The 25,510-nt window shown below is 51.4% G+C and overlaps 1 protein-coding gene across 4 annotated transcripts in view; it reads right to left on the reverse strand.

Moving 5' to 3' along the window:
- Positions 1-9,166: 9,166 nt before the first annotated feature.
- Positions 9,167-25,510, reverse strand: part of Vti1a (vesicle transport through interaction with t-SNAREs 1A) — a 314,916-nt gene continuing 298,572 nt past the window's right edge. For all 4 annotated transcript variants that reach the window (XM_013116277.3, XM_013116280.3, XM_013116274.3 and 1 more), the window contains one exon: positions 9,167-12,417. Coding sequence is in view for 2 of the 4 variants with exons in the window: in XM_013116274.3 (XP_012971728.1) it covers positions 12,324-12,417 (94 nt within the window). In the remaining 2 variants the exon portion in view is untranslated. The remainder of the gene's footprint in view (positions 12,418-25,510) is intronic.

A 25,510-nucleotide genomic window follows, 5' to 3' on the forward strand; every position in this document is an offset into this window, starting at 1 on the left:
GAACATTGTATCATAGCAAGAATTATTTTGTAGCCTCTGTCTTCTCGATTAGTATATTTTAAAGAGTTGCTTTACATGTGTTCTCTTTTGATTTTTTTTGCTGCTTTTTGTTTCTCTTTTAAAAAATGTTTAAATGTATGCTTTGACAATTCCATTCACATGTAACATGTGTTTCCATACTGTTTGCCCCCCCACCACGCACCCTCCTTCGTCCAACCAGGCCCCTCCTACTTTTATCGTGTGTGTGTGTGTGTGTGTGTGTGTGTGTGTGTGTGTGTGTGTGTGCTCCTTGCAAGAGCACTGGCAGGGTTTATTTGCTGGGGCACTGGCAGCTCACCAGTGGGAAGCTAGACGTTTCTTTTCCAGTACATTTGGCAATGGATAGATTCAAACCACACTTTTCCCTGCCCCTAAGCTGAACTCCAAGACAGGTGAATCCCGGGACGCTGTTGGGAGACCTGGGGAAGGCAGAGATGACGCTATATGACTTGTGCTCCTGATGCCTGGTTCAACACAGGCCACTTAGTATTAAAAATGGCTTTAAAGCATTCTTAGAAAGAATATATATTTTAAAAGATTACTTTGTGTGTTTGTATGTGAGTATATGAGTGTGTGTACGTGAGAGAGAGGGAGGGAGGGAGGGAGGGAGGGAGGGAGGAGAGAGAGAGAGAGAGAGAGAGAGAGAGAGAGAGAGAGAGAGAGAGAGAGAGAGAGCGCTCATATGCCCATAGTGGGTTGTAAGCGTTCAGAATGCTTGGTACTGAGTTCTAACCCTCTGCAGGAAGAGTATGTTCTTGTGGTCTTTGAGCCATCTCTAGCCCCTAGAAAGACTATTTTGTAATGGATACATTTTGGTGCTGGGATTGGACAGAGTCTTGATCTTGACACATGTTCTATAACTGAGCTATGTGCCCAACTCTTGGTTCTGAGAGGCAGGGTCCCCTTGCAGTGGGATGCTAGCATAGATCATGCTGGCATTGATCGTGTTAGCCTTCTGCTGGCCTCCATCTCTGGAGTGCTAGACTACAGTGCGTGCCTGACCCAGTATTTCCAACACTTTTCTCCTGTGAAGTTCTTTCTCAAATGAGATGGAGTCTCTCAAACTGGCTGTGTTCTCAAGATCCCTCTGCCTCAGCCTCCTTGGTGTGGGATTATAGGGGTATGTGGTGCGCTTGAAGTATTTTTAAACCCTTGATCATGAGCAATCTGTGCAGGAAAAAAACAAAACCCAAAGAGCTCTAAACAGCAATAGTGCTCCATGAACAGTATTTCTCTACAATGCTGCAGACCTACACATTTATATTTAGTCATGATGCATGTGACAGAGTTGGTCTGTCACGTGTTTGAAGGAGGGTCCCAGTGGGGTATCTCATGGGATCTTCGTAACTTCCATTTGAGTGCGATTTTCTCAGAGGCTCCGTGGGGAGATGGATTGATCACGCAGGGCCACCACTCAGAGTCAGGCCCGCCACCTCTCTGGGAAGTCTGTGTTCAAAAAAGCCACAGGGGCTGGTGAGATGGCTCAGTGGGCTGAGGAGGGTCCTGCCAAACTTGAGGACCTGGGTTCAATGCCTAGGTCTGAGTGGTGGAAAGAGAGACATATCTTACACATTGGTCTCTGACCTCCACACGTATGTTGTGGCTCACTTGCGGCCACATACATAAACACACAATAAATGAGAAAAAACATTAATCAGAAGAGAAAACGAGTCCTAGTCAGGCATGGGAGGGCTAAGGAAGAAAATCGTTTGAGCCCAGGGATGTTGAAAGGCTGACTGTCCAACATGGGAACACCCTGTCTCGTAACCATAAAACAGGGCTGGGGGTGATAGCCCAGCTTATAAAATGCTTGACCCCCACAGTGGCATGTGGCTATAATCCCGGTGCTGGTCAGGCAGAGACAGGCAGATCGCGGGAGCTCAGTGGCCAGCCAGGGCCCTGACTCAAAAAGGTGTATGGCATCTGAAAAAAGATAACTGATGTTGACCTTTGCCCTCCACCAGTACACACAGGTGCACGCCAGGAAGACACCACAGGTATGAAAACAAGATATAACCTTGAACACGAACCTCCCAAATGTCACTGTTTTTAAAAAGGGACAGTACCGTGCTCACGGCACAGGGTGCCGAGCAGAGACTTTACCTTCCCACAGGAAAGGTGCAAGAGCAGCAGGGGGCTTGGGAATTATGCATCTTATTTAACTACCCAAAAACGAGACATGTTAGTTCAGGAAACAACCATCAAAAACGTATTACTCGTCATAATGACAGGTAGAACCAGAACCACATTTCAAAGGAATTTAATTAAAAATAAATGCTGAGATAAACCACTTTGTGGAAAACAGGATTTTACAAACAGCCACTCTAAATATTAGGGACAGAACGTGAGGGTTCTGGGGAAGAAGGCACTGTGAAGCTGGAAGTCTACGGGCCTGGGAACTAATTCCTGAGTGAGAGGTAAAAGCGGCCGTGAATTAATAAGCACAGGCCCATCCACCTCCCCTCCTCCACCCACTTAGTTTCAGCGTGATTTCTCCCCATCCCCAAGATAGGCTCTGAGCACTGCTCCTGACCCCCAGCATAAGCAATGCAGATAATGTAATCGGAGCATCATTAGGAACCATGAAATTGCAATTCCTCGGGGAAGGGGTGCTATCGCTCAGTTACACAAGAAGAGCGATTAATTAGCGGATCTCAGTTTAAGAGACTATGTACTACATGGGTTCTAATCCCACTCTGGAGTGGCTCTCAGGCCTAATGAATTACTCAGGAAAGATGAGCGGCAGCCAGAAGATACCAGTCAAAATGTAATACAGGAAACCATGCAAACCCACCCAGTGCTAGCCTGATAGAACTATCATCCAGCATAGCTGGGAAAAGCCAAACTAGCTTACCTAACTTCACCTAGTCCACAAGGCGACAGTGGTGGATGGGCACTCCATAAGCCTCATTTGAAAGTGGTGGCGTTTTCTCAGAGGGACTTGATGTGACTTTGGGTCTGTCAAACCTTTGGACAACTGCACCCTCAAGTGTAAAGCAGATGGCAATGTTACTTTGGAACCTGCACGGTGGTGGCACAGGACACGGTTCTCAAATGGGTATCCTTTCCTGGAAAGCAGCCATGGAACCCGGGCTTTTGCCGTTCTCAGGAGGATGACATCACTCGCTCTGAACCTGGCAAACACTCGCTCTCCTTGGCGCCGGGACTTAGGAGGGAGCCCAGCTTCCTTGGCTTGGCCTGGAAATCCAGTGACTAGGTGAGAGGTCAAAGCTGGGTCTCCACACAGTGTTAAGGCCCCAGCTTTTGGACCAGATGAAACCTTATTACATAACTTGCTTGGTTTCCAAATTGCAACTCTGGTACTTAAAGCCTCTGTGGGGTGTCTGTGGGTGTCTAGATGGAGTTCCCAGTTACAGGATGTGACATTTGAGGGAAGGCCTGGGTCAAAAGCATGGTCAGTGGTGGCTAGACCCTCCCTCACGGGGGCCTGGCTGCTCTTTGGGTGTCTCTGCAGATCTCCTCTGGGGAAGAGTGGCTTGTTCTAAGGCCTTCTGGGCCACATGGTGAGAGCCTGTCTCTCCAGGACAGCAAAACAAGAGAGGCCCAACAACACAAGTGAAAAGCAACTAACCAAAACAACAACAGAACAAAACTTGGAGGCCGGGACTCTAAGGCTAGAGATCCACGCTCCACACTGGCTTTTAAATCTCTCTTAAACCCTACCTGTTTCCCTTTTTGAGACAGGCTCTGTCTCTGTGCACCTTCTGGTTCCAAGCTCCAATGCTAGCGAGGGGTAGCATGCGCCAGGCCAAGTCCTCAGACCACGAGTCTACTGTCCCATGGCACCTCCCTTATGCGTACAAAGCTCAGACGGTTAGAATTTCAGTACAACCATAGAATAGCACTCTGCACGTAGGAGGCCCTTCTGAACACAGGCCCGGTGTGACACTAACTGCACCCAAGACTCTTCAGAGGTTTAGCATGCCACGGGTCCTAGTCTTCTAGAAGGTTCTACACTAAGGGAACACCCTCTTGCCCTAAACCATGGCCCTTATTTAGGAACACTCTCTTTGCATTACTCTGGATAGCTGGGATGGATAAACAACAAGTTTTCATCGTCCTCCTTGCCAGGTTGGCCCTGGCTGTCAGCGTCCGTTAGTCAAAGCCACCATCAGCTATCGGGATCGCTCAGGAGAAGCAGCACCCATTGGTATAAGCAGCAGAGAAGTTTCCAGAGGTCTGTCCTGGGCAGCCTCATGGTGGTGCCCTAGTGATATGAACTGTTTCTCACGAGTTTCTTGGTGGGGAGAGTGGCCGAGAAGATTCCACATGGGACAAAGGCTAGAGAGATGCCTTCCTCAGGGGACCTTGGGAGATTCCACTGAGGGGCCAGCTAGGACATTTCCCTGCTAGGTCCCTGGGAGCAAAGACGGGGCATTCAAGGAAAAGGGAGTCTGGCTAGCTACAGGGATGGAGTTAGTGTCTCTGCACACAGCGGGAACTTTGACACCGGTGGTGTGAAGACAAATTCTACCCACATGGCTAGCTCTGTGGATTCTGAGCCGAGGGTCATGGAAGTCTCAGGCTGTGGCTCCCGGGGTTTGGGAAATGAGAGTGTGAGCGGAGGGCCAAACCTCCAGTGCCCTGCAGGTGAGGCCTCTTTATGCATGGGGACACTGAAGGCCTAGAGCCTCCCCCTGGCTCTGTCTGCGGGCAGCTTGCTAAGAGCTTCAGTAAGTGATGCTCTCTCTCCAAGACCCGTTTCCTCATCCGAGAGCAACAGTGGGTTGGCCAGCTTGGCCCTGCAGCATGCACGGCTCAAAAGTCTTGTGAACCGGAGCTCACCCGAACACTCAGGAGCCACCGAGGGGGGCCAGCCCTGAGTTTGGAGGATGCAGATCACGGTGGTTCATTGTTTCGACGCCTCCCCCCCCCCCCGCCACACACGCTGTGTCCAGCTCTGTGGGTCTCCTGTCTCTCCACACAGTTCAGGGAGGACCCTCATGGGCTGTGATGCATGGCTGCATTTGCTGGGGTGCCCAGGCTCCTCCTACCCCTACATTAGATACCCCAACACCAGATTCTCCACTGCCTGGGAGAGGGGGTATGTATGGAGGTTGATACAAATTCTGTTTCCCTCTCCTGCTTCTTCCTGGGGGACAGGGAGGGGGAGGACACAGAACCCTTTGAAATGCCTCTTGCTCCTCCCTGCTCCCTGCTCCTCACTTCATTCACCTTGCCGGAGCCCAGAAACACTCCCGTGGCGCACCTCTTAGCCACTTGGCAACTTTTTTTTCTTTTATGATATTTTGGGCTTCTGTTGCCCGCCAAGTCAAAACCAAGGGGAAAAAAGAAAAAAGAAACCCACCCTCCAAGTCAGCCCTGATCTAAACATTCCCCGTTCCCGTCTCCCTCTCAAGGGCGGGTCCTGGGTGCAGAAACAGTGGCCATGGGACCCACCTACCCACCTGCAGGCAGAGAGGATGCCTACGGGCTCTCTCACGGGTCTTTGCCAATGGAGTTACAGAAACTGCGAGGAAGAAGGACACCCGAATGTTGCATCTCGAATGTTCTTTGCCAGGCAACTCCTGGGGAATGGGTTCTTGATATCGGGTGCACTGGCAAGGGCGGCAAGGGCAGAGAGGCCTCTGCATGGCAGCTGGGGACCCTGAGGATGACGTATCTGAGGTCAGAAGGCAAACGGGGATGCCGGGCTTTGCTGGGATGCAGGCCTTTCAGACCTCAGCCTGGCACATCAAGGTTCCCTGACATCTCCCTTCCAGTGTGTGTGTCTTTGGGCCCTGGCACACAGTAGGTGCTTTGGTAATACTCACAGGCCAGATGAATAAACCTGGTGACACTTCTCTTTTGAATGGGGAGAAGCTGGGTTATCTAGTCTTGTGGGGGGGCAATAATGAGCTCCATGGGAACCACCTTCTCCCCACTCCAATGCCTCCCTTTCTTCAGAGGTGCTGCCTCAGGAGGGTGGGCGTGGTCAGTGACAAGACATGTAAATAGAGCATGGCTGGGTCTCCCTGGGACAAGGTTCCTGGCCGGCTTGGGGATCCACTTGGGGAATAAGTCATCCATTTGAGACCCTTCTCCATATGCCAAGTGAACAGTACAGAGGCCTGGGTCTTCTCGGTCCCCGAGCTGGGATGAGACACTGCTGATTCAGGAGGGAAACAATGCCGGACCTCAGGGCCATGGTCCTAACTCCTGGGTTCCCCTTACACCTTTCCTCGTAAGGAACCCGCCAGAGGAGCCCCCCTACCCCCATTCTTCCTTGTCTGCCTGACAACCTGGCCAAGGGTGCAGGTTTGTTTGGGCCTCTAGGGCAAGACAGGGCCTGTGACTCTACCACCCTGGGGGACCAAGACAGGGGAGGCTGCAGGGTGTCCCCTTACATACCTCACCCTATGAACCCCCAGGGGAGGGGTGGACATGGCCACCAGACAGAGACTGGTGCAGTGGCGTCGCCTAGGGAGGCGGAACCCGCATTTCCCCAGCATCCTAAGGTAGAAGTCAGAGTACAGAGGAAGTTCAGTGCTCCGTACAATCGCCTAGCCAACCGCACAGTGTGTGTCCCTCCAGGGGCCAGGGTCCTGGGACTTTCTGTATGGAGGAGAGATATAACCGGGACACCGGAAGGCAGAGAGAATCACCGGGGAGACTCAGTAAGGCTCGCCCGGTGCTTAGCCCAATGCAGAGCCTTCTTCAGTCGGCGGAGGACACCTATGTGGGCTTGGGCCCTGGGCAGAACCATGTGGAGAGAAGAGAAGCCTGGGGACGTGTTCGTTTTCAACTCCACGGGGGTTCACCATTTAAAAAAATCTGTTTCTCTCTAACGAGGGCACTTTGTGGCAAAATAAGTTGGAAACAAAAACTTTGGGGCATCCACGCTGCGCTGAGCTGTGGAGAAGCGCCTGGGCTCCCTGGGTCCCACCTTCCCGGCACTGCCTGCTCTGAACACACCTGGGGAGGCTCCGGGAGACGTGGGTGGCGGGGCATGAGGCTTTAGAGCAGCCAGAGGCTCCGGGAGACTTGGGGGGGGGGAGGCAGGGCGTGAGGCTGCAGAGCAGCCAGCCCCGCTGTGGTCCTGCCTGCAGGAAAAGCCCAGGCAGCCCTTGGCTGATGCGCAGGCAGGCTGCAGATCAATACTGGTGGAGAGGCAGCTTCGCTCCTTCCCCGGCCTCCCCAGCTATTATTCATGCCGAAGGGCCTTGTTTGGATGAAGGAAAGGAGGGTGGGAGTTTGCAGAATCACGGGCCTGAGCTCTGCGTGTAGCCTGGTCCCCCCTTACCTGGGCGCCCCCCCTGCCCGCCCTGTTTATGGAGCTAGGGAGGTGATTCAGAAGATGGAATGGGGGACTTGGGCAGGGGTCCCTGCTATCCCTTCTCTGGTTCTTCTCGAAGAAGGGCACGGTGGGCTCAGGATGTTACTTGCCGGGACCTCTCTTGCTCCTATCTGGGATGAGCCCACTACCCCAGCTCCTGGTGGACCTCCCAGTTCACAATCTGGTCCTTTGCTCCCCCCCCCCCCCATCCTGCTGTTGCCATTTGCCTCTGGTGAGCAGGCCCTGAAGGGAAGGGTGTCCCTGGCTGCCTCAGCGCCAGTCACACGTTTCATTTTCTGTCTGGCCTGGGTGCTCCTTGGCCACCTTGGAACATCACCCATCATGGTGTGGGGCCTATTGGCTCTAAGACAGTTATGGAGATGTCACCTTGGCAGATGCTACTAGGCCAGGCCGGATGCATGACAGGTGAAGGACAGAAATGAGTATTTATTTAAGCTTTGGGTCCCGTTGAAAGCCAGCAATGAGGGAGCACAAGATAGAGGGGTCTCTTGTCTCAGTGGGGCTGGCTTAACACACAGTCTTCCTCCCCACTGGAAAACCAGCTCTAGCTGGTCTTCTGCTGGGGTGTGGAGGTCACTCTAGGGGAGTGAGTTGTCCCTGACTAATATGGACTAGACTCCAGCCCAGACCCAGGTGTGAACCCTATTCTACATCGACAGTGATTAAGGGGACCTGAAGCCAGGTCCTATGCCTCTTGGCCGACTCATGACTTCTGCAGGACCGTCTGGGATCTGCCCCTTAGGACAGGATGGAGGTAGGGGACTAGGATCAGGATGGAGAAAAGGTACCCATCCCTCATCTTTACCAGAGCACCCAGCCCTGAGGCTGTGGTTTCCATAGTTATATAAACTAAACCAAGTGGTGATCACATACAACAAGGGGACATAGCGGGGGTGGGTAGGGGTGCAGACGACCATGATCGGGCTCTGTCTTCTCTGGCCATGGGAAAGTCCATCAATCCACCAATGGCAAGCCACAGAAGGGAAAAGGGAGGCGGGTGGAACCTTGCACGGGGCTGCTCCCGTCACCCATTAGGGAAGCAGGCCTTGTAATGAGCTCCAGTTGACTACGTGGGGGCCCAAGACGCCTCAGCCCACCTTCCCGCCAGCCTTTCAGCCTCACAGAGCTTTCCTTAAGCCTTTCTTGCTCGCCCTCACTGCAGAACACAGTCTCCCAACCACACCCTCGGTGAAGGGGAAGGCAAGTGTGGGCCTACAGTCCCTGGCTGTGGACTCCCCCAGACAAGTGTTGCCATTCCCACGCCTGGAGTGCCCAGAGACGCCAAGCGGTTCTCACCAAAGTGATGAGGAAGTCGGCACTCGTACTTAATTCTCAGCTACGTAGACAAACGACTATAAATATTTATGGTGGGAAATTTCATTATTTAAGAATTCCCCTCTAAATTTCCAGCGAGTCCACTGAAGAATGCCTGCTGGAGAGGCTGCAAATTAAGAACAATTATTTTTCTCTTCCGCATTTAAATATAACTTACAGCTGAAGTCATTTAAGGGGACTAACATCAACCTTAATTAAATATTAAAGTGTGCCTGTACCTGCTGCTATTGCTGCCCCTTCGAATAAGATATAACCTATTTTTGACAAGTTTTCATCTTTCTCTGCGGAAGACACTACATGAAACCAAATCAGCGGCAAAGAGGAGAGTAATGAATAATCTATTTCATATTCCAGCAGTACCCAGGGCTCGGAGTGGGAAAATATTCAGTCAGATGATGGCAAGAGGCTGCTGGGTACCACATGACACAGCTAATGTTTAAATAATAGTAATAGAAAAAAGCGATAAACAAATCATTAGCCCTTAACAGTTGTTTAATGCAATTTGTTAATGAACGTAATGGCGGGGACTGATAATGAAAGACAATAAATCCGTCTAAACAGGCGCCAAGTCGCTGGCCATGCGCAATTATTTCCTTGTCAAGTTTTTATGATTTAATGAGCCCCTCTGGGACTGACGGCTGTCAGTCAGTCGTGACTTTTTGACACCATTACAACTTCAAATACAGCAGCAGGCAGGCTGTTTTCCTCGGATTTGAAATACTGAAATGATCTGACAGTTTTAAAGAAAAGATGTGCAGGGGAAAAAAAAACCGAAAGAGGGAGAAAGGCTGTGCTCGCCTCTTCCTTTCCGTCCCTCCTCCCTCCTTCCATGGGTTGATAATCTCTGGATGCTGTTTGGTAAGGAAAACCCAATCACTGAGGTCATTATCTGATGAGGTTTTTGGAGCAGGCAGGCTTTTCCCCCCTCTTTATTTCTTTACTTAATGATAACCCTCAATGGGCCTGCCCCGCATGGGACGGCCAGAGCCGCACAATTTTGTTCACCATTAATTTCAGCCTTTGAAGCTCAGGGCTCAGAAGCAGGAGCAAAGCAAACCCCCCACCAAGCTGGTTCCAAAATAAGACAACGCAGCCTGCCTGAAACAGAATAGCAAATGGCCTCGCTCGAGGCCCAGGCCCGGCCGCTGACGTCAGGCCCACTGCATCTGCGGGCATCCGCCTTCAACGCAGGACATTTAAAACTCTTTACAACTTAAGAGACTTTAATTAGATTGCTTTTGATTCTGAAGTGGGGTTGCATCCGCTTTATTTATGCTGTTCCAGAAACTGTTTAGTCTGCATGAATTTTATATGGCGAGGGCTTCCTCCTCCTCCTCCTCATCCTCCTCCACGCTGTCATTTCATCTCCCCCTACCTCCCACACACTCTTAAACAAAGGCTCCCAAACTTCAGAAACAGTCAACAACTGAAGCCTACACAATATGAACCTAGAACTGTGAACACAGAGACACCTGCCTCGGGTTTGCGTACCCTCTTCCTTCCCTAGTTGGGCGGGGTGGGGGGGAGGGTGTTGCCCCAGCCCCAGACCTCTCTGTGTTCCTCCCATGGCACCAGAAGGACGGAAAGTGGTCAGGGGACTTTCTAGGTGGCCACTCTCTACAGGAGGGGATGGAGTTGCTGTGTCCAAGGGTTAGGCGTTCACAGATTTCCACTCCCCAAATCACTGGCCAAAAGAGCTCTGCAGGGAAAAGCCATTGAGGGCCGGCAGCAAAGGCCTCCTTCCTTCTCCTTCCTTCTCATTCATTTGCTCCTGGGTGAATGCAGGTTTCAGCGAGCTACTTAGGGGCCGCCAAGTGTCGGTGCTCAGCTCCACCCTGCTTGCCAGGTGGCCTTGGGCAGGAGTGGATGACGGACGCAAGGTGGGACAGTTTAGGACTTGGCATACCCTTAGCGGAGGACCCCCATCTCCAAGGAGGCCACCAGAGGTGTTGGCAGACGCTGGTGGTTGTCTCCTTGCGTTTGAATAGTTTCTTTCATACATTAGGATGCCCAGGACTCGGTTATCACAGTTAAAGGCTCTTGCTAAGCTGGTCAAAGACTCAGCGAGGTTTCCGGTCCCTCTCCTCTGCTGTCCCACTTTGGTCGGCCCAAATCCCGCCCTTCCGACACAGAGACTACACCTTTATTTGCACAATAATAAATGATTTATCTGAACACATACAGGCACTGGCCTGATTCCACGAGTACAATTTCTCTGGTGGATTTTGCATTTCCTGTCTACTCTATAGTGGTTCTCTTCGGAGTGTGTGTGCGTGCGTGTGTGTACTCGTGCACAAAAGTGTATGCATACATGTGTGGTGGGGGATCAAGTACAGCATGATCTTGCTCCATGAGCACAGGTGGTTAGCATTTTTTATGAGGAGAATAGGTTTGCTTTCAAGAATTCAAAGCTTCCAGTTATATTAAAAAAGATAGTACAGACTTGTAAAAAGTGCCTATGAGGTCTTAAGAAAAACACATTTCGCTTCATGACTAGAGGGGAAATGACCTCATCTTGGGCAACTTTTAAGCCTGATCACAAATGAATTCATTTTGAACACAATTCCTGGTTACTTCAGACAGAAAGAAAATCAGACAGAAAGAAAGGAAGAAAATCAAAACGGCGTGGTCGAGGTTTGGATGCACAGAGTGCCGAGGCAGGCTTTGCCACAGCTGTCAGGGGAGCCCAGGGAGCTGTTTTGTAGCACTTCTGCAACCCTTCATTCTTTGGAAGGAGGTCGGTGGACACTTCCCACCAAGGTTTTTTTTTTTCTGGTGGGCTGTCCCGTAGGACTGTCCCCTTCGAAAACTTCCCACCAGCACAGGAGTCCTGCTCATGCTGTCTGAAATACTCATGCTGGAAGGGGTGTGGAGACAACACTCTCAGACCTTAGGGCTTCTGCTGACTGAGCTCATATTGGAACCGGGAAGATACAGAAATGCTTACACGGGTCGGGGAGAATGAGGTCACAAATACTGTGCTGATTCTCACACTGCGGGCCAATTCTGGGGAGTATGGCATTTGGGGAAGGTGAGTAAATATTTCATACCAGGGAAAGTGCCAAGTCAATTTCCTGTACAAGTGACAGTGAATCCTCTCCTTTGCAAGAAAGTTGCCTGGGCAGCATGGCTGGATTCGAATGCTGGGAAGGGCGTGGCTGATCTCTGGAACTGCTCACTGGTGCTGGCCCCTGACTGTTCTGGCATTTTATCCTCGGACATCACAGGAAACCTTTCTGGTAAAGAAGGTACGTGACACACAGAAGTTTCTGGGACCGAGTCATCGTGTCCTCTCTCAAACCATGACCCCAGGCATGTCCACGAGGCAAGGAAGAATGTTAGCAAAGCTATTTTGGACAGCAGATGAAGTTACCTAAAGGCAAATAAGCATTCACCTTCACCTACAAAAACAACAAATCTGGGCAAAGACCAACCTCCAAAGGAAACCAACCCACATGCAGACAGGAACAGAGATATTTTTACACTCTCCACACCCCAGCTGAAGAGTGGTGAGGGAGAGACAGAGGGCCACCCGGGGCCTGTCAGCACATGAGAATGATTCATGTGACCATTTTGTCTTAATTACTCAGGACAAGACAAGATCACTGTTTATCAAGGGAGAGCAGATGCATCAGTGTCCTTTGACAAAAAAAGTGATGGCTGTCAGGATGGTGATGACCACGATGATCCCCAGGATGACGAGCAGGATGCGGTTCTGGATGATTCTGCGGGGGAAAGAAGAAAAGTGTACTCGGATAAATGAACAGCATTTTCACACACACTGCCCAAGGCAGGCTGGCTAAAGAAACTACAGTCTGGCAGGTAGAGTACGTGTGTGAGCACACACACACAGACACACACACAGACACAGACACACACACAGATGCACACACAGACACACACACAGACACAGACACACACACAGACGCACACACAGACACACACACAGACACACATACACACACAGAGACACACACAGATATACAGACACAGACAGACACACAGACACACACACACACACACACACACACACACACACACACACACGGAAAGAGCTTCCAGGTCTATGAACAGCTCTACAGTGCTTGCAATCATTGGATGCTTACCAAAAAGCTAAGGGGAATCAAGGGCTTTCCAGGATTTGGGTACCATGTAGCCTCTTTAAGTGATCAAGGGCCCCATGTGAGCATTTCTTTTTCATTTAGAATGTGAGACAGGCCTCTCCACCGTTATTTTTTTTCTCAGTGTTTCCCATGAAAGGAAAAGACTCCAAAGAAATATATGTCAGTGAGGTACTTACCTGGACAAAAATACCCCAGGAAAGGCGAGGGAGACTTAGCAAGGAGAGGAGAGGATTGAGAAGAGAGTGTCAAGCTTGCGGCTCAGGTTGTGGAGCTGCTGCCTGTCAGTGTGGCTCATGGCTTCATCAAGCCAGGAGGGAATGTTACGTAGGCTCCCCGGTGCAAAAGATGGAAACGAGAGTGAACAGAAAGCCCTCAAGGTGCCTGGCAAGCGGCTGTGGGTGGGCCCTCTAGGGGACGCTGGTCCCTCGGCCCAGCCCAGCCCAGCCCTGCAGAGCAGATGCTCACCTCAGAAAGACGAGCAGAGGAGACACGCACTGGACGCCTGCAGCGCGCTTCCACTGAAGTGATTTCATAATTTGTTACCTCATTCGGAGAAAAGAGGTCGCACACCACAATGCTTTGTTGAGCCTTTCAAAGGGAACCTGGGTCAAACGGCCTCGCCCACGCTAGCTGCTCTCACTGGGTGCATGGAAATAGAAGCCCAGAGGCAGAGGCTGGCCGTCTAGCTGGCTGCCCACCTGGCTTCAAGCCCGCAGCAAAAATCCCACCTCATCCCTCCTGCTCAGAAGCACACGCGGAGTCCCGTGACCTCCTATGCACACGGGACCCTGGACAGGGTCTTCCACAGGGAGGGGTGTGTGGGGACGAGGGACGGAGGACGTCATCAGGCCGAGGTTTTGGTGGCACACTCCTCGCCCACCCTTCCGTCTTCACAGATGGATGGATACCATCCCATTAGAGTGGTCCACTCCCCTGTGTCCCCTAACAGGACGGGCTCCCTCTCTCCCTGACAGGTTACAAAATGATCGCCATTTGCTGACACGTCTTCCGCAAAACTGCGTTAGTGCCCATGTCCACTTTTCTCGCAGGAGATGAATGGTGTGCTCTGTTCCTCATTTATCACATGAGGCTCGGGGAAGATCTGTCTTGTTTATTTCTTCTTGTCCCACTAGAAAGCCTGTGTCCGACATTAATTCTCCTGTGATGACAGCTAATTCAGACTTAACAGGCCATGTTTACCCAGGAGGCAGGAAGGGTTCTCTATCCCACCCCGTAAGTAAATAAGAACGGGACATCACAGTTTATTAAAGGGAGACTAATTAGGAACACTCAGTGGCACCGCTTAGGCTTCGCTTAAAACTCAAGTTGTTTTTATCCTCCTTTCCTCTGGAAGGCAGGCACGTCCTCGGGATGGTCCCCACGGTCTGTTTGCTCATATCTCTATCTGCCACTGCCACCCACGTCAGATTTACGGAGGAGGCCAGCAGTGAGGCAGACTCAAAGCACAAACACTTAACAGATTCTGCCGTAGGGTAACCTGTGGTAGAGTGTCTCTCATGCAGCGTGGATGACAGTTGTCTTTTCTGCGGGATGAGAGCCCCAAGCATCCAAGACGGGGGCTACTAGTTTAATCTGGAGCACAGTAATAAAGTCAGCACACGGGAGGCCCCAGGTCCTGGTTTTCCCCTTCTGCGTGCACTGTGCCCACTGGTGTCCCTGTCGCCAGCTGTCTGCCGCTCCGATCGTGTCTTCCTATAGAGAACGGGTAGAACTCTCCCCTAAAGCGTGGACACGGTGCTGTGGCCGGCACTTGGGAGCAGGATGGAGAACTTAATGACAGAGTGTGGCCCCTGGGGGGCTGTAGCCATCCCATCCTAAGGAGGGTTCAGGAGAAACCCGGGCAAATTTGACGGGCAGGAAGATGCCAGGGTGGGAAAGGATGCGGGTGAAAGCTGGAATGAGTCCTCAAGAGGGGGCACCCACCACAATGCCCCGGCAGGGCAGTCCTGGCTCCTGTCTCAGAAGCCAGAGGAAGGACTGGCCATCCAGGCTCCCGGGTGTGCACCACTGGGGGACGGTCGCTGACTTTGTAGAAAGCGCTCCCGGACATTGGAGATGAAGGGAGCAGAGGGCAGAAACGGCTGGGCCAGAGAGGGCTGAACCTAAGCCTGACTGGCCAGGCCACCAACCCGGCTTTGGGTTGCAAAGGACTTGGGCAAATATGTCTTTCTAGGGACAGAGAAGGACCCACCTGAGTGGATAGGGTTGAGCCGGCGGGGGGAGGAGGGGCAAAGGCTGTCAGTGGCAGACCCCAGCTATGAGGAAGCCTGGAGAATGGTCGCTGGCCATTGCTGCCGGGTAGTCCTTACTGCTCTGGGCAACAGGACAGAATGCAGAGTTGTAGAGCTGGGAGGAATGGGAAAAGCCAGCCGGGTCAAGGGGCTGCCAGCCAGCCAGGAAAGAAGTTTGGGGGCGGCCCCAGTGACTTGCTCTTAACTCCGGGTAAGGGGCCTAGATGTCCCCACCAGGCCAGCAGAAAGTAGTCTTAATCTCCCTTTTGAAAATGCAAAGAGTGTTTACCCAGTAAATAATTTAGGGAAGAGTATACACTTGAAAGAAGACATCCACGGAACCAGCCAGGCTGAATCGCCTCCAGGCAGAAAGCCGTGCGCCTACACGCTGCATTCTATCAGCGAACGCACTGTGGCTTTAAAAGAATGCAGAGACAAATTAAAAGGAATGTGGGCCTGAAACATCAAAAATTCTCCAAGTTTACATTATGAATCACGGTGCTGTTGATATAAGATGAATTAACCATTTACTTTGAGGTTAAACTCACACGGTATTATAGAAAATAGTGATCCCTGTGTGGAACCCGGGGAGCGGCTAATCTCCCATTGCCAGTCTCCTCCCCTTCTGGAAACAGCTCCTGCCTGTGGCCTGCAGAACCACAGAAGACCGGTTCAAGCCAAGGAGGAGAAGGCGGGCAGCCACCTGACCTCCTGCGTGAGGTGAGGGGCAGGGGGGCTGCATGGCAGCAGGCACTCTTGAAGGCACTTCTTGGGACGGCCAGGTTCTCCTCTGCAACAGCGCTCATGACCCTGACCTGGTCCTTGGTGTTGGGAGTCGGCACAGGATTTGCTCTGGCCACAGAAATTCAGGCAAGAAAAAAAAATAAAAAAAATAAAAGCAAGCGGCTGCCCCCATGAAGAAGTGGTCCATCCTCTGCTGGCACGGGCTCCCCGTCTCGCTGTTTCAGTGTACAGCCTGAATGTCCCAGAGAGGGCAGTGACAGGGCACAGGACCTGCCCCCAGGGCTACCAGCTGGGGGATCGCTACCCTTGGCTTCGCCTGGGTCCTCGGGGGACTTGCTCTAAGCTGATGAGGTCTGGGGGTGGCTTGCTACTTCAGCATAACCGCTGCCCCTTCTCAGTCAAGGGAAGGGCCTCCTAAGCACAGTGAGGTGTGGGGTGCACACATCCCGGATGTCGGGGTTTGACCGCAGCTCAGAATCCCTACCTTGAAGATTAATTTTGGTTTCTTTATCTCCAAAAGTCGTTTTTTGTTGAATACAATTTAAAGTCACATTTCTTTGTCTATTTATGTGTGTGCACACTAAGGTTGAGGTCAGAGGACAACTTGGGGAGTGGGCTCTTCGCCTCCACCACGTGCAGCCTGGGACAGAACTCACTCTAGCAGGTTTGGCAGCAAGTGCCTTCACCCGCTCGCTCGGTCGCTCGCTTGGTCGTCTTGCCAGCCCAAAGCTGGGTTCTTTCTGCCTCCAACTGGCTAGAGATCTCCTCACCAAAAACCAGGAGCCCCCTCAGCTGGGTCTGAGGCTGCTGTGTGCTCATGAGCAATGATGTCCATATGAGCTCTGGGCAAGCTGCCTGGGCCACTCTGCATCCCGAGAGTCACAGGTGAGGACCGGCAGCAACACCTCACGCCACCCCCTGGCTCCACAGGTAGAGCCGTGACCTAAGCAATGAAGGGTAGTGTACTCCACTTCCCTGCCACAGTGACTCCAGGGAGCCCAGCAGAGGGGGTCCCTGTCATCGCGAGGAAGTCAAGCTGGCCCATGGATGGGCAGACAGCCGGGACCCCGCCCTGAGGGCGTGATAGACTTCTGCAGCAAGCCACCCTTCCTTTGAACGTTGATTAATAGGAGGAAATAAATTAACTTCACTTTTCAAGACTGTTTGATTGGGGTCTTCTGTTATCTGCAACCAAAAGGCACTGTCGGGTGAGTCGCCGTGTCTCCACACCGAGGCCTTGATCTGTGGTGCCCTGTAATGAGGGCTTCCGGACCACGCTGGCCCGAGCTTGGATTTCCCCGCGCTTTGCTTCCCGCTACGCTGGCCACACAGGTATCTGCTTTTCTGTTTCTGTGAAGTTTTCTCTGGTAAAAAGTGGCCCTTCCACAGCCTGAATCTCTTTCATCTTTTGTATCCCTCTGACACAGAGCTTGGCAGAGAGATGTTAAAAAAAAAGAAGAAGAGTTTTGCAGGGTGTGGCAATACAGGCACCCAAAGTTCTAGCTACCGTGAAGCTGAGGCAGGGGGATCATGTGAGCCTAGGAGGCTGAGGTTTGAGGCCACCTGGGAGACGCACTATGACCCTGAAGGCCTTCTTGTACACAGTGTAAGGATTAGCTACTGGTCACTGTCAGGTAAGGATGTCCACAATACCCTCACCTGCGGTGCTGGGGGCTGGCACAGAAACATCACTTGGACCTGCCTTGGGTAGGGAGGCTTCCATCGATGGAATATGACTCAAGCAAGCCCTACCAATTATAATTCTCCAGTTCTTGCACAAACATGTGTTCAAAAACTCCTTCTACTGGGGATTTCCCTGGAGAACCAAGAGAGAAGCATAGTCCCTGCCCCCCTTGCTGGGTCTCATAGTAGGGCCGTTGGGAGCCTAGAGCTACTGAAGGCAATTCTGGTCACGGTGCTAGAGAGAAGCATGTCTCCTGCCAGTGGAGCGCAGGGTCAAGGTACAAAGAAAAAGAGACGAGATCCTGAAGACCCTGTGTCCATCCTTGGATCTGTCTGTGGCCTGACACCTGAAGGGTCACATTTTAACTTCTCAGTTACAGGCACGCAATGGCCTTTTGATGTGGGCGGCTTTAGTTGGGAATTTTCACTTTCAACCACACTGACTCACCCACCTGGAAGCTCATAAGGTGACCTCATTTGGAGGAAGAGCATCCCTTAAGAATCTTGAGAGGAAATAATCTGGTTTCCAGGGGGTCGTGTGCCCTTGTCTCAATAGCCCTACACAGGGAGACACAGCAATGGAGTCATGGAGGGGCAGACAGAGACTGGATCCATGCTACCACAAGCCGAGGAATGCCTGGACACCAGAAGCTACAAGAGCCAGGGAAGACTGTACTCTTGGAAGACAGCATGGTCCAGTAAACTTCCCAGCTTCAGACTTCAAGGTACTGAAGCTATTCAAGAAGCTACTTCTGATGCTTGAAGCCACTTAGTTTAAGGCCCGTTGCTTTGGCAGCCCTGGAAATTATCAGGCGGGCACACGGACCCCTGGTCTTGCTTTGGGCATCACGATGGTTTTCAATGGTCCCATTCCCCTCGCCATTGCCTCCCTGTACCCTGTAATGGATTTATCTCAGGTCCTTCCTGAAAGGATAAGCTGGTCCTAGGAGTATTCTCTGAAAGCTTTGTGTGAAGCCAGGGAACTTGGGGACTCCAGGACTCTGCATTCTTCCATCCTTGGATAAGAATTTCTTTATGAGCAGAGTAAGCAGCTTCCCGGAGAGGTGGGAGCATGGTTTGGCCTAGGAGCCTGATACGGTTAGGCGGGGCCAACCCTTCAAGCTGTCACCAGAAGTCCGCCTTCCACAGTTGCTGACATCCATTCTGACAAAGTCTATGATCTGAGAGCCCCAAGAAGGGACATCAGAAGGACAGGCTTTGACAGGTGGGGACACAAGCTCCCCTCCCCGGCAAGGGATCCAGGAACCATGAGCTAGGACCTGAGTCCTGACCCCAGTCACAAATTCTACCATGCTTAATGGGACTTGTTCTGTAAAGGGCCAGATAGTAATCACAGTAATCTGATGGAGCTGCCATAAGGTAGAATTCCTCAGACTTGCTGGAAATCTTTATCTTGCAGTTCTGGAGGTTATAAACCCAGAGTCTGTCATTGCTGGTTCCCGGCATCTCCAGGGAGACCATTCCGAGTACACTCTTCTCTTCTGGTGGCTTGGTGTCAGCCTTTGAGGGTCTCTGGTTTATAGATACATCCTCTGCTCTTCACACTCCTCCTTGTGTGGTGTTCTTTGTGTGTGCAAACCCATAGCCGAATTATAACACCAGTTACACTGGATCAGGGGAACACCCTATTCTTGTGTTAGCAAATGTCGCCAGGAAGGTTCAAGGAAGGTCACATTCTGAGGTACTGCACATGTGAAGTCAGATGCTCTCAGTCATGTGGATAATACAGGCTCTGACACACCTATTCAACTTTGCTCTTGTAAAGAATAATCATGATATAAATGAAAATGAACTGTGTTACAGCAGAACTTTAGGGATATGTGAATTTGAATTCCATATGACCTTCTGATAACAAAAGTTATTCTTTCGAATATCTTCGATCACATAAAAATGTAAACCCATATCAGCTCGTGGGACAGAGAAACGGGCAGTGTGCTGGATCTGCACCTTTGCTCTGCTTTGGCCCACCCCAAGCTCAAAGCTGCTGAGACACGCCCCTCTACCGAGACACGCCCCTCACTGAGATACGCCCCCTCCACTGAGACACGCCCCCTCCACTGAGACACGCCCCCTCCCAGCTAGAGAACACATTCATTCCAGGATGCCACAGGCGGCACGCTGAGCAAGTGCCTCTGAAGAAGACAGGGAGTCCAGAGTCCCCACCACATGTGAGCTTTGTGCTACAATGAGCAATCAGAGACAGAGCAAAGGCAGTAATTAGAGGTGTGCCAGGGCGAGGGCAATTTGTCCTGTGCCCACAATCCTGGCTTGGCCTGGAGTGACCTGGAGCAAGCTACTTCATGACACTTGGCTTTCAGTTTCTTCCCAAGCAATGCCAATCAACTCATCAGCCGCCATGGGTAAGAGCATCAGCTCGTTAACGATGTTCAGGCACTTTGAGAGGCAAAGCCCTTTAATGCATGTGCAGTCGGCAAATGATTCTGTAAAAGGAGGTGCCATTTCAGGACAAACGAGAGGTTCCAGTTGCCAGAGACTGGGAAGCCGCCTGGGAAACTTCCAGGGGCTGGTGGGGAAGCAGGGGCAGGTGAGGAATTTGTTGCCTGCACCGCTCACCCGACTGTTGCTCCCACAGGTTGATATCTGGTGGGGCCTCATGTTGACAGTCTCCCTGGCAGGGCTGAGCCTCGTCTCCAAGGTGGGAGCATCCACATCAAAGGGAAGGGAGGCTGTCCCATTGGATGACTCGGGGATCCCTCCCCAGCCCGGGAAAGCAGCCAACAAGTACCTGTCAGACACACTGATAAGTCCAAGGGGTTTTGATCAGTGATGTGTAGCTACAGCGAGCTCTGCACTGCCAAATGTGTACATCAGATTGCAGTCTGGGTGCCGCGCGGCCGTGGCCATTCTTAAATATGGACTTGGTGACAGCAGGAGGTCCGCACAGCAGCTTTGCTGGCCACCAGTTTCGCACAGGATCAAGGCAGCTTGCTCCCATCAAAGGGTTTGGAAAGGACTTGAAGAGAATTAAATAACGACACTCTGGAAAGGCAAGGTGTGTGTGCAGTCCCTTCCAGGCTTGCAGGCCACTGGAGTTGGCAAAGGCCTTTGGGACTAGGCCTAGATTCCTCACATTTGAGGAGAGGACGGTCGAGTCTGAGAGGTCTGAGGATGTATCCAAGGTAAACTCTTTGGGGCCCAGGACTGGTCTAGTTTAATGGGGACAGTCCTCCTCACCAGAGTGGCCGGTGCTACTCACCCTGTGTATGAGTTACTTAGAGAGGAGTTAATCTGGGCTTTCGGTTGCAGAGGGTTGGAGTCGACAGAGGCAGAGCAGAGGCAGAGGCATGGCGGCTGGGAGAGCAGCTAAGAGCTCACACTGTGAACCACAGGCAGCAGAGACAGCAAACAGGATGGCGAGAGGCTGTGAAACCTCAAATCCCCGGTGATACATTTCCTCCAGCAAGCCCACATGTCCAGATCTCCCTAAACGGTGCCACCAACTGAGAACCTGGTGTTCCGAGGCCAGAGCCTATGGGGACATTCTCATTCAGACCACCACGGTCCACGTCTACACACAAAGGTGACCCGAATCTTGTCATCAGTCCCCACTCCCACATAATCTGAAGAGCGCCATGGGGGTGCCTGGAAACAGGAGTCTCACACTCCAGGCTGGGGATGGGAGAGAAGGTACCTTGTTCATGAAACACAGACTTCCCAGTTTATAAGACGTCCTGTCTCTGAGATAGATCCTCCATGAAGGCCAGGTTGGTCTTGAACTCACAGAGCTCTGCCTGCCTCTGTCCCCCAAGTGCTGGAATTAAAGGTGTGTATCACCACACACCAGGCAGTCTTACACTCTTTCTCGATCTGGTCTCCCCTTTAGTTCTTTAAGGGATGAGGCGCGAAGTCTCTGTCTTCACAATTCTGCCAAGGCACGCTTACATGCATGGCTGCAGCTGGTAGCTTTCCAAATTTGTAATATTTAAGCAGATCTTACCAGTGGACTATCTTTAATACAAAAAAATCTGAGATATTCTGGAATATGAGCCTTTCTGAGTATTGATATTTAAGTTTCAGATAGAAGATTTTGGACCACGGACTCTCAGCCTGTAATACATATAGTGAGGCCATTAACCGAAGTTGACCAGCTCTTTCCTTAGTGTCTAAGGAAACACACAGTAAATTAAGGTGATAATCAGTGGCCTGTTTTTTATTCCATAGTATGTTCTGCCAGCTTTTACATATTTATTTATTTCATTTGCCAGCACACTGGTGTGTCTGTCCTTGGAGCCTCTTAAGGAATGTCACTCATCCATCTGTTCCAGGTTTCGGCGTGATCACCTGAGAGATGAGCATGGAGAGAATGGTGGTTGTCCCCTGAGGCAGCTCCCTAATGTCTTCTCACAAGGCTCTGCACTGCTCTTTGACCACAGAATGCTTAAAATTACTTCTGCCTGACTTCCGTATGTGAGCAGCCATGTAGGAAGGCTTCAGGTCTGCTGCAGACGTAGTTCAGCGTGACTGCTGGAACCACTGTGGCAGTGGGAAAGGACTCTGGTGTCTTCACATGGTGTCCTCGGGGAGGCCTCTTCTGATCTGGTGTCTTCCGATGGTGTCCTCGAGGAGGCCTCTTCTGATCTGGTGTCTTCCGATGGTGTCCTCAAGGAGGCCTCTTCTGATCTGGTGTCTTCACATGGTGTCCTCGGGGAGGCCTCTTCTGATCTGGTGTCTTCACATGGTGTCCTCGGGGAGGCCTCTTCTGATCTGGTGTCTTCACATGGTGTCCTCGGGGAGGCCTCTTCTGATCTGGTGTCTTCACATGGTGTCCTCGGGGAGGCCTCTTCTGATCTGGTGTCTTCCGATGGTGTCCTCAAGGAGGCCTCTTCTGATCTGGTGTCTTCCGATGGTGTCCTCAAGGAGGCCTCTTCTGATCTGGTGTCTTCGGATGGCATCCGCGGGGAGGCCTCTTCTGATCTGGTGTCTTCCGATGGCGTCCTCGGGGAGGCCTCTTCTGATCTGGTGTCTTTCGATGGCGTCCTCGGGGAGGCCTCTTCTGATCTGGTGTCTTCCGATGGTGTCCTCGGTGAGGCCTCTTCTGATCTGGTGTCTTCAGATGGTGTCCTTGAGGAGGCCTCTTCTGATCTGGGTTGCTGACGCATCCATGATGTCATCTCATTTTCCCAACGACTCTCATCTATTAGGACCCCCATTGGATGGTTTGGGCCCACCAAGGGAGAGGGTGACACCCACTCTTGGGGGTGGCCCTGGCAAGGCTGTCAGCCTAGAGCAGACTGTCACCTGTTTCTGAGCCAGCATGAATTTCTCCATACCCGCAGATTGGGTGTTTCTCAGTCTTCCAGTTGCTGTTGGGAATCCTGCAAGGGAGTGGCTGAGGGGTGTGCTACCCACACTTGGTCCCTGAGAGGCAACCATCTTGCTCTCCTGGCTGGCAACCCTCAGCTCCTAGCTTGAGAGCCTCAGACTCCATCTGTTTGGAGAGTGAGCATTGTTCTTACCTTAGGGGCCAGATTACCTAACGGACAGAATCTCACATTTTAAACATTGGCAATGGAATCCACACTTTCTTGAACTGGGTGCCCAAACAAAACAGCCCTCAGGGCAGACAGAATGTGTGCGCCTTCCATGAGACTCCTAACGATGACTGAGAACAAAGCCAGGACGGTGGGGAGGCTGTGTAGGAGGCCTGCCTTCCCCTCTTGGAGATGGAGGCCCGGCCCTCCTGACCCTGTGACTCTCAGAAGCCAAGAGGGTCAGTCTGTGTGCGAGCATCAGTAACCTGGTCCCTCACTTAAAGTATCTAAACTTAGCCCCAAATCAGTTTTTAACTACCACACCAAAGGCCAGGGAGAGGTCTACAGCACTCACAAACCAGCCAGTCTCACAAGGTCATAAGAAGCATGGGCAGAGGTCAGGCCCGGACTGCACACCAGCAGCCCCTTTGACCTTCACAGAATCTTGTCTTGGAGCAAGCCAGCTGGTGATTTCCAACAGCAGGCTGTCCACCTTCTACGAAACACGTTAAAAGGGGGTGGTCTCTACTGACCCTGAATAGCATGGAGAGTTTGCAGGATCGCCTCTGCTCACATCTGTTGCAAAATCTGTGTCCCTGGCTCTCCATCTCTAAAGTAACAGTAAATATAACAAAGAGACCCAGGCGTCTTTGAGGACTGGCACCTAGGCCTGAAACTTGAAGAAACTAAGCTGACAAGGACCTAGCTGCTTCTGGGCACTCCACATCACGCAGGAACACCAGTGATAAATCAGGAGGGGGAATTGTGGGACCGAGTTGAAGGCAGCCTGCTAGTTGGAAAAGCCAGCCCTTTGCTGTTCCTCCTCGGGGACTCTGCCCTCCAGCTCCCCAGCTTCCATTTTCACAACGGAGGGTGAAATCTAAACCTCCATCGCCTGGTGATGAAGAGACGGGTTCTAATAGACACTGGTAGCAGACTTGCTGAAGGCTCAGCTGACAGAAAGGGCTTGCTGCGAAGCCTGAGGACCAGGGTGTGGGGCGTGTGTGTGTGTGTGTGTGTGTGTGTGTGTGTGTGTGTGTGTGTGTGTGTGTGTGTGTGTGCAGGGATCTGTCTGGCCTCTTGGAAACACTAGAGTCTCCTTGACAGCAGCCAAACCTGGACTGGATTTTCACACCAGTACTTGAGTGGGCACTGTCAGGTCACACATGTGTCCTCGTGTGGCCTGGTCCACAGAAGAGCCAAGAGCAGGAAGAAGCTACCGGTGGGACTTGCTGTGTCTCCTTTAAGGACACGCGAGGACATCATTTATTACCCAGCTCAGCAAGTGTCCTATGGCATAGTCTCAGGGGAAATCATTCTCTCTATTTGTAGAGCAGAAAGATCTGGGTTTTATCTTATGGACATTGATTCAGGTGGCTGAACCCATCTCTCTTTGAGTTAGCTGCCTGTTGCCTGGGGATGATAAGCTTGTGGTCCATTCCTTACACACTCAGTGAAGGTACTGACCCCAGTCCTGGCTCCATTTTCCATATCCATGCTTTTATCACAATGTGATTCTATCTATCTATCTATCTATCTATCTATCTATCTATCTATCTATATTCATATCATACATATATATCATATATAAATGTATATATATCATATATATAAATGAATACACACATATCTATAAGTTCTTTTGGGACCAAGATACTACAAAGATAGACGATGGGAAGAATTCCCATCACTGTAGGCTATCGGCTTTAGCGCATCAGGCCTCAGTTTCTTTCATACCCTCAACAGTTCTATACCGCGGCCTACATGGGGAGCCAGCATTAACAGTAGCCAAGACAGTAAGGCCTTCCTGCTTTTCCCTTGAAAGTCCTTTGGAGGCCAGCATGGGGCAATTTCTAGAATACACCCAAACCTGTGACTATTGGGTGGGGGTGGGAGGCCCTGGGTTCATGTCACAGCCAACTGTGGTGGACGTGGAGTGCCCTGTTTGGGGGCGTTTACAGCAGTTGTCCTAAGGGTGTGGGCCCCTTTAGTGAAAGCTGAAGGCATTCCCAGCCAATGCTGGCTGCAAATACACCGCGTGAAGCGTTGGCGCGTTGGCGGCCCTTCCTTGAACGGTCTGAAGTATGTGTCCCTCTGTAGACACACGTTTGCGAGTGCTTTAAAACCTGGGAAACCATGAAGCTGAGGCCAGCTCGGAGATGCCGCTAAAGGAACTCACTCGGAGACAGATAAAAATAATGAGAGCCTTTCTGTCAGGAAGGATTTAGGAAATATCATGGGCATTATTAAAATTTAATTTTTTACTTGGCTTTTTGGTTCCCCTTCCCAGTGATAATGAGCAGGGTGGCGCCCCTCCGCCTCACGAGTACTTGTTTTGTGCAATAAATTCAGCCTTGCAGTCTGAAGACATTTCAGACAACAGTTTTGACTGCTACAGGCTTGGTTTGCACCCTGTGCAATGCTTTGAGTCTTCTCATAAAAAAACAAAAACTAAAAACAAAAAACAACCAGTCCAGGACATAATTTTCCATGAGGCTGGTG

The sequence above is a fragment of the Mesocricetus auratus genome, unplaced genomic scaffold, assembly GCF_017639785.1.
Source record: "Mesocricetus auratus isolate SY011 unplaced genomic scaffold, BCM_Maur_2.0 Super-Scaffold_4256, whole genome shotgun sequence".
NCBI lineage: Eukaryota > Metazoa > Chordata > Mammalia > Rodentia > Cricetidae > Mesocricetus > Mesocricetus auratus.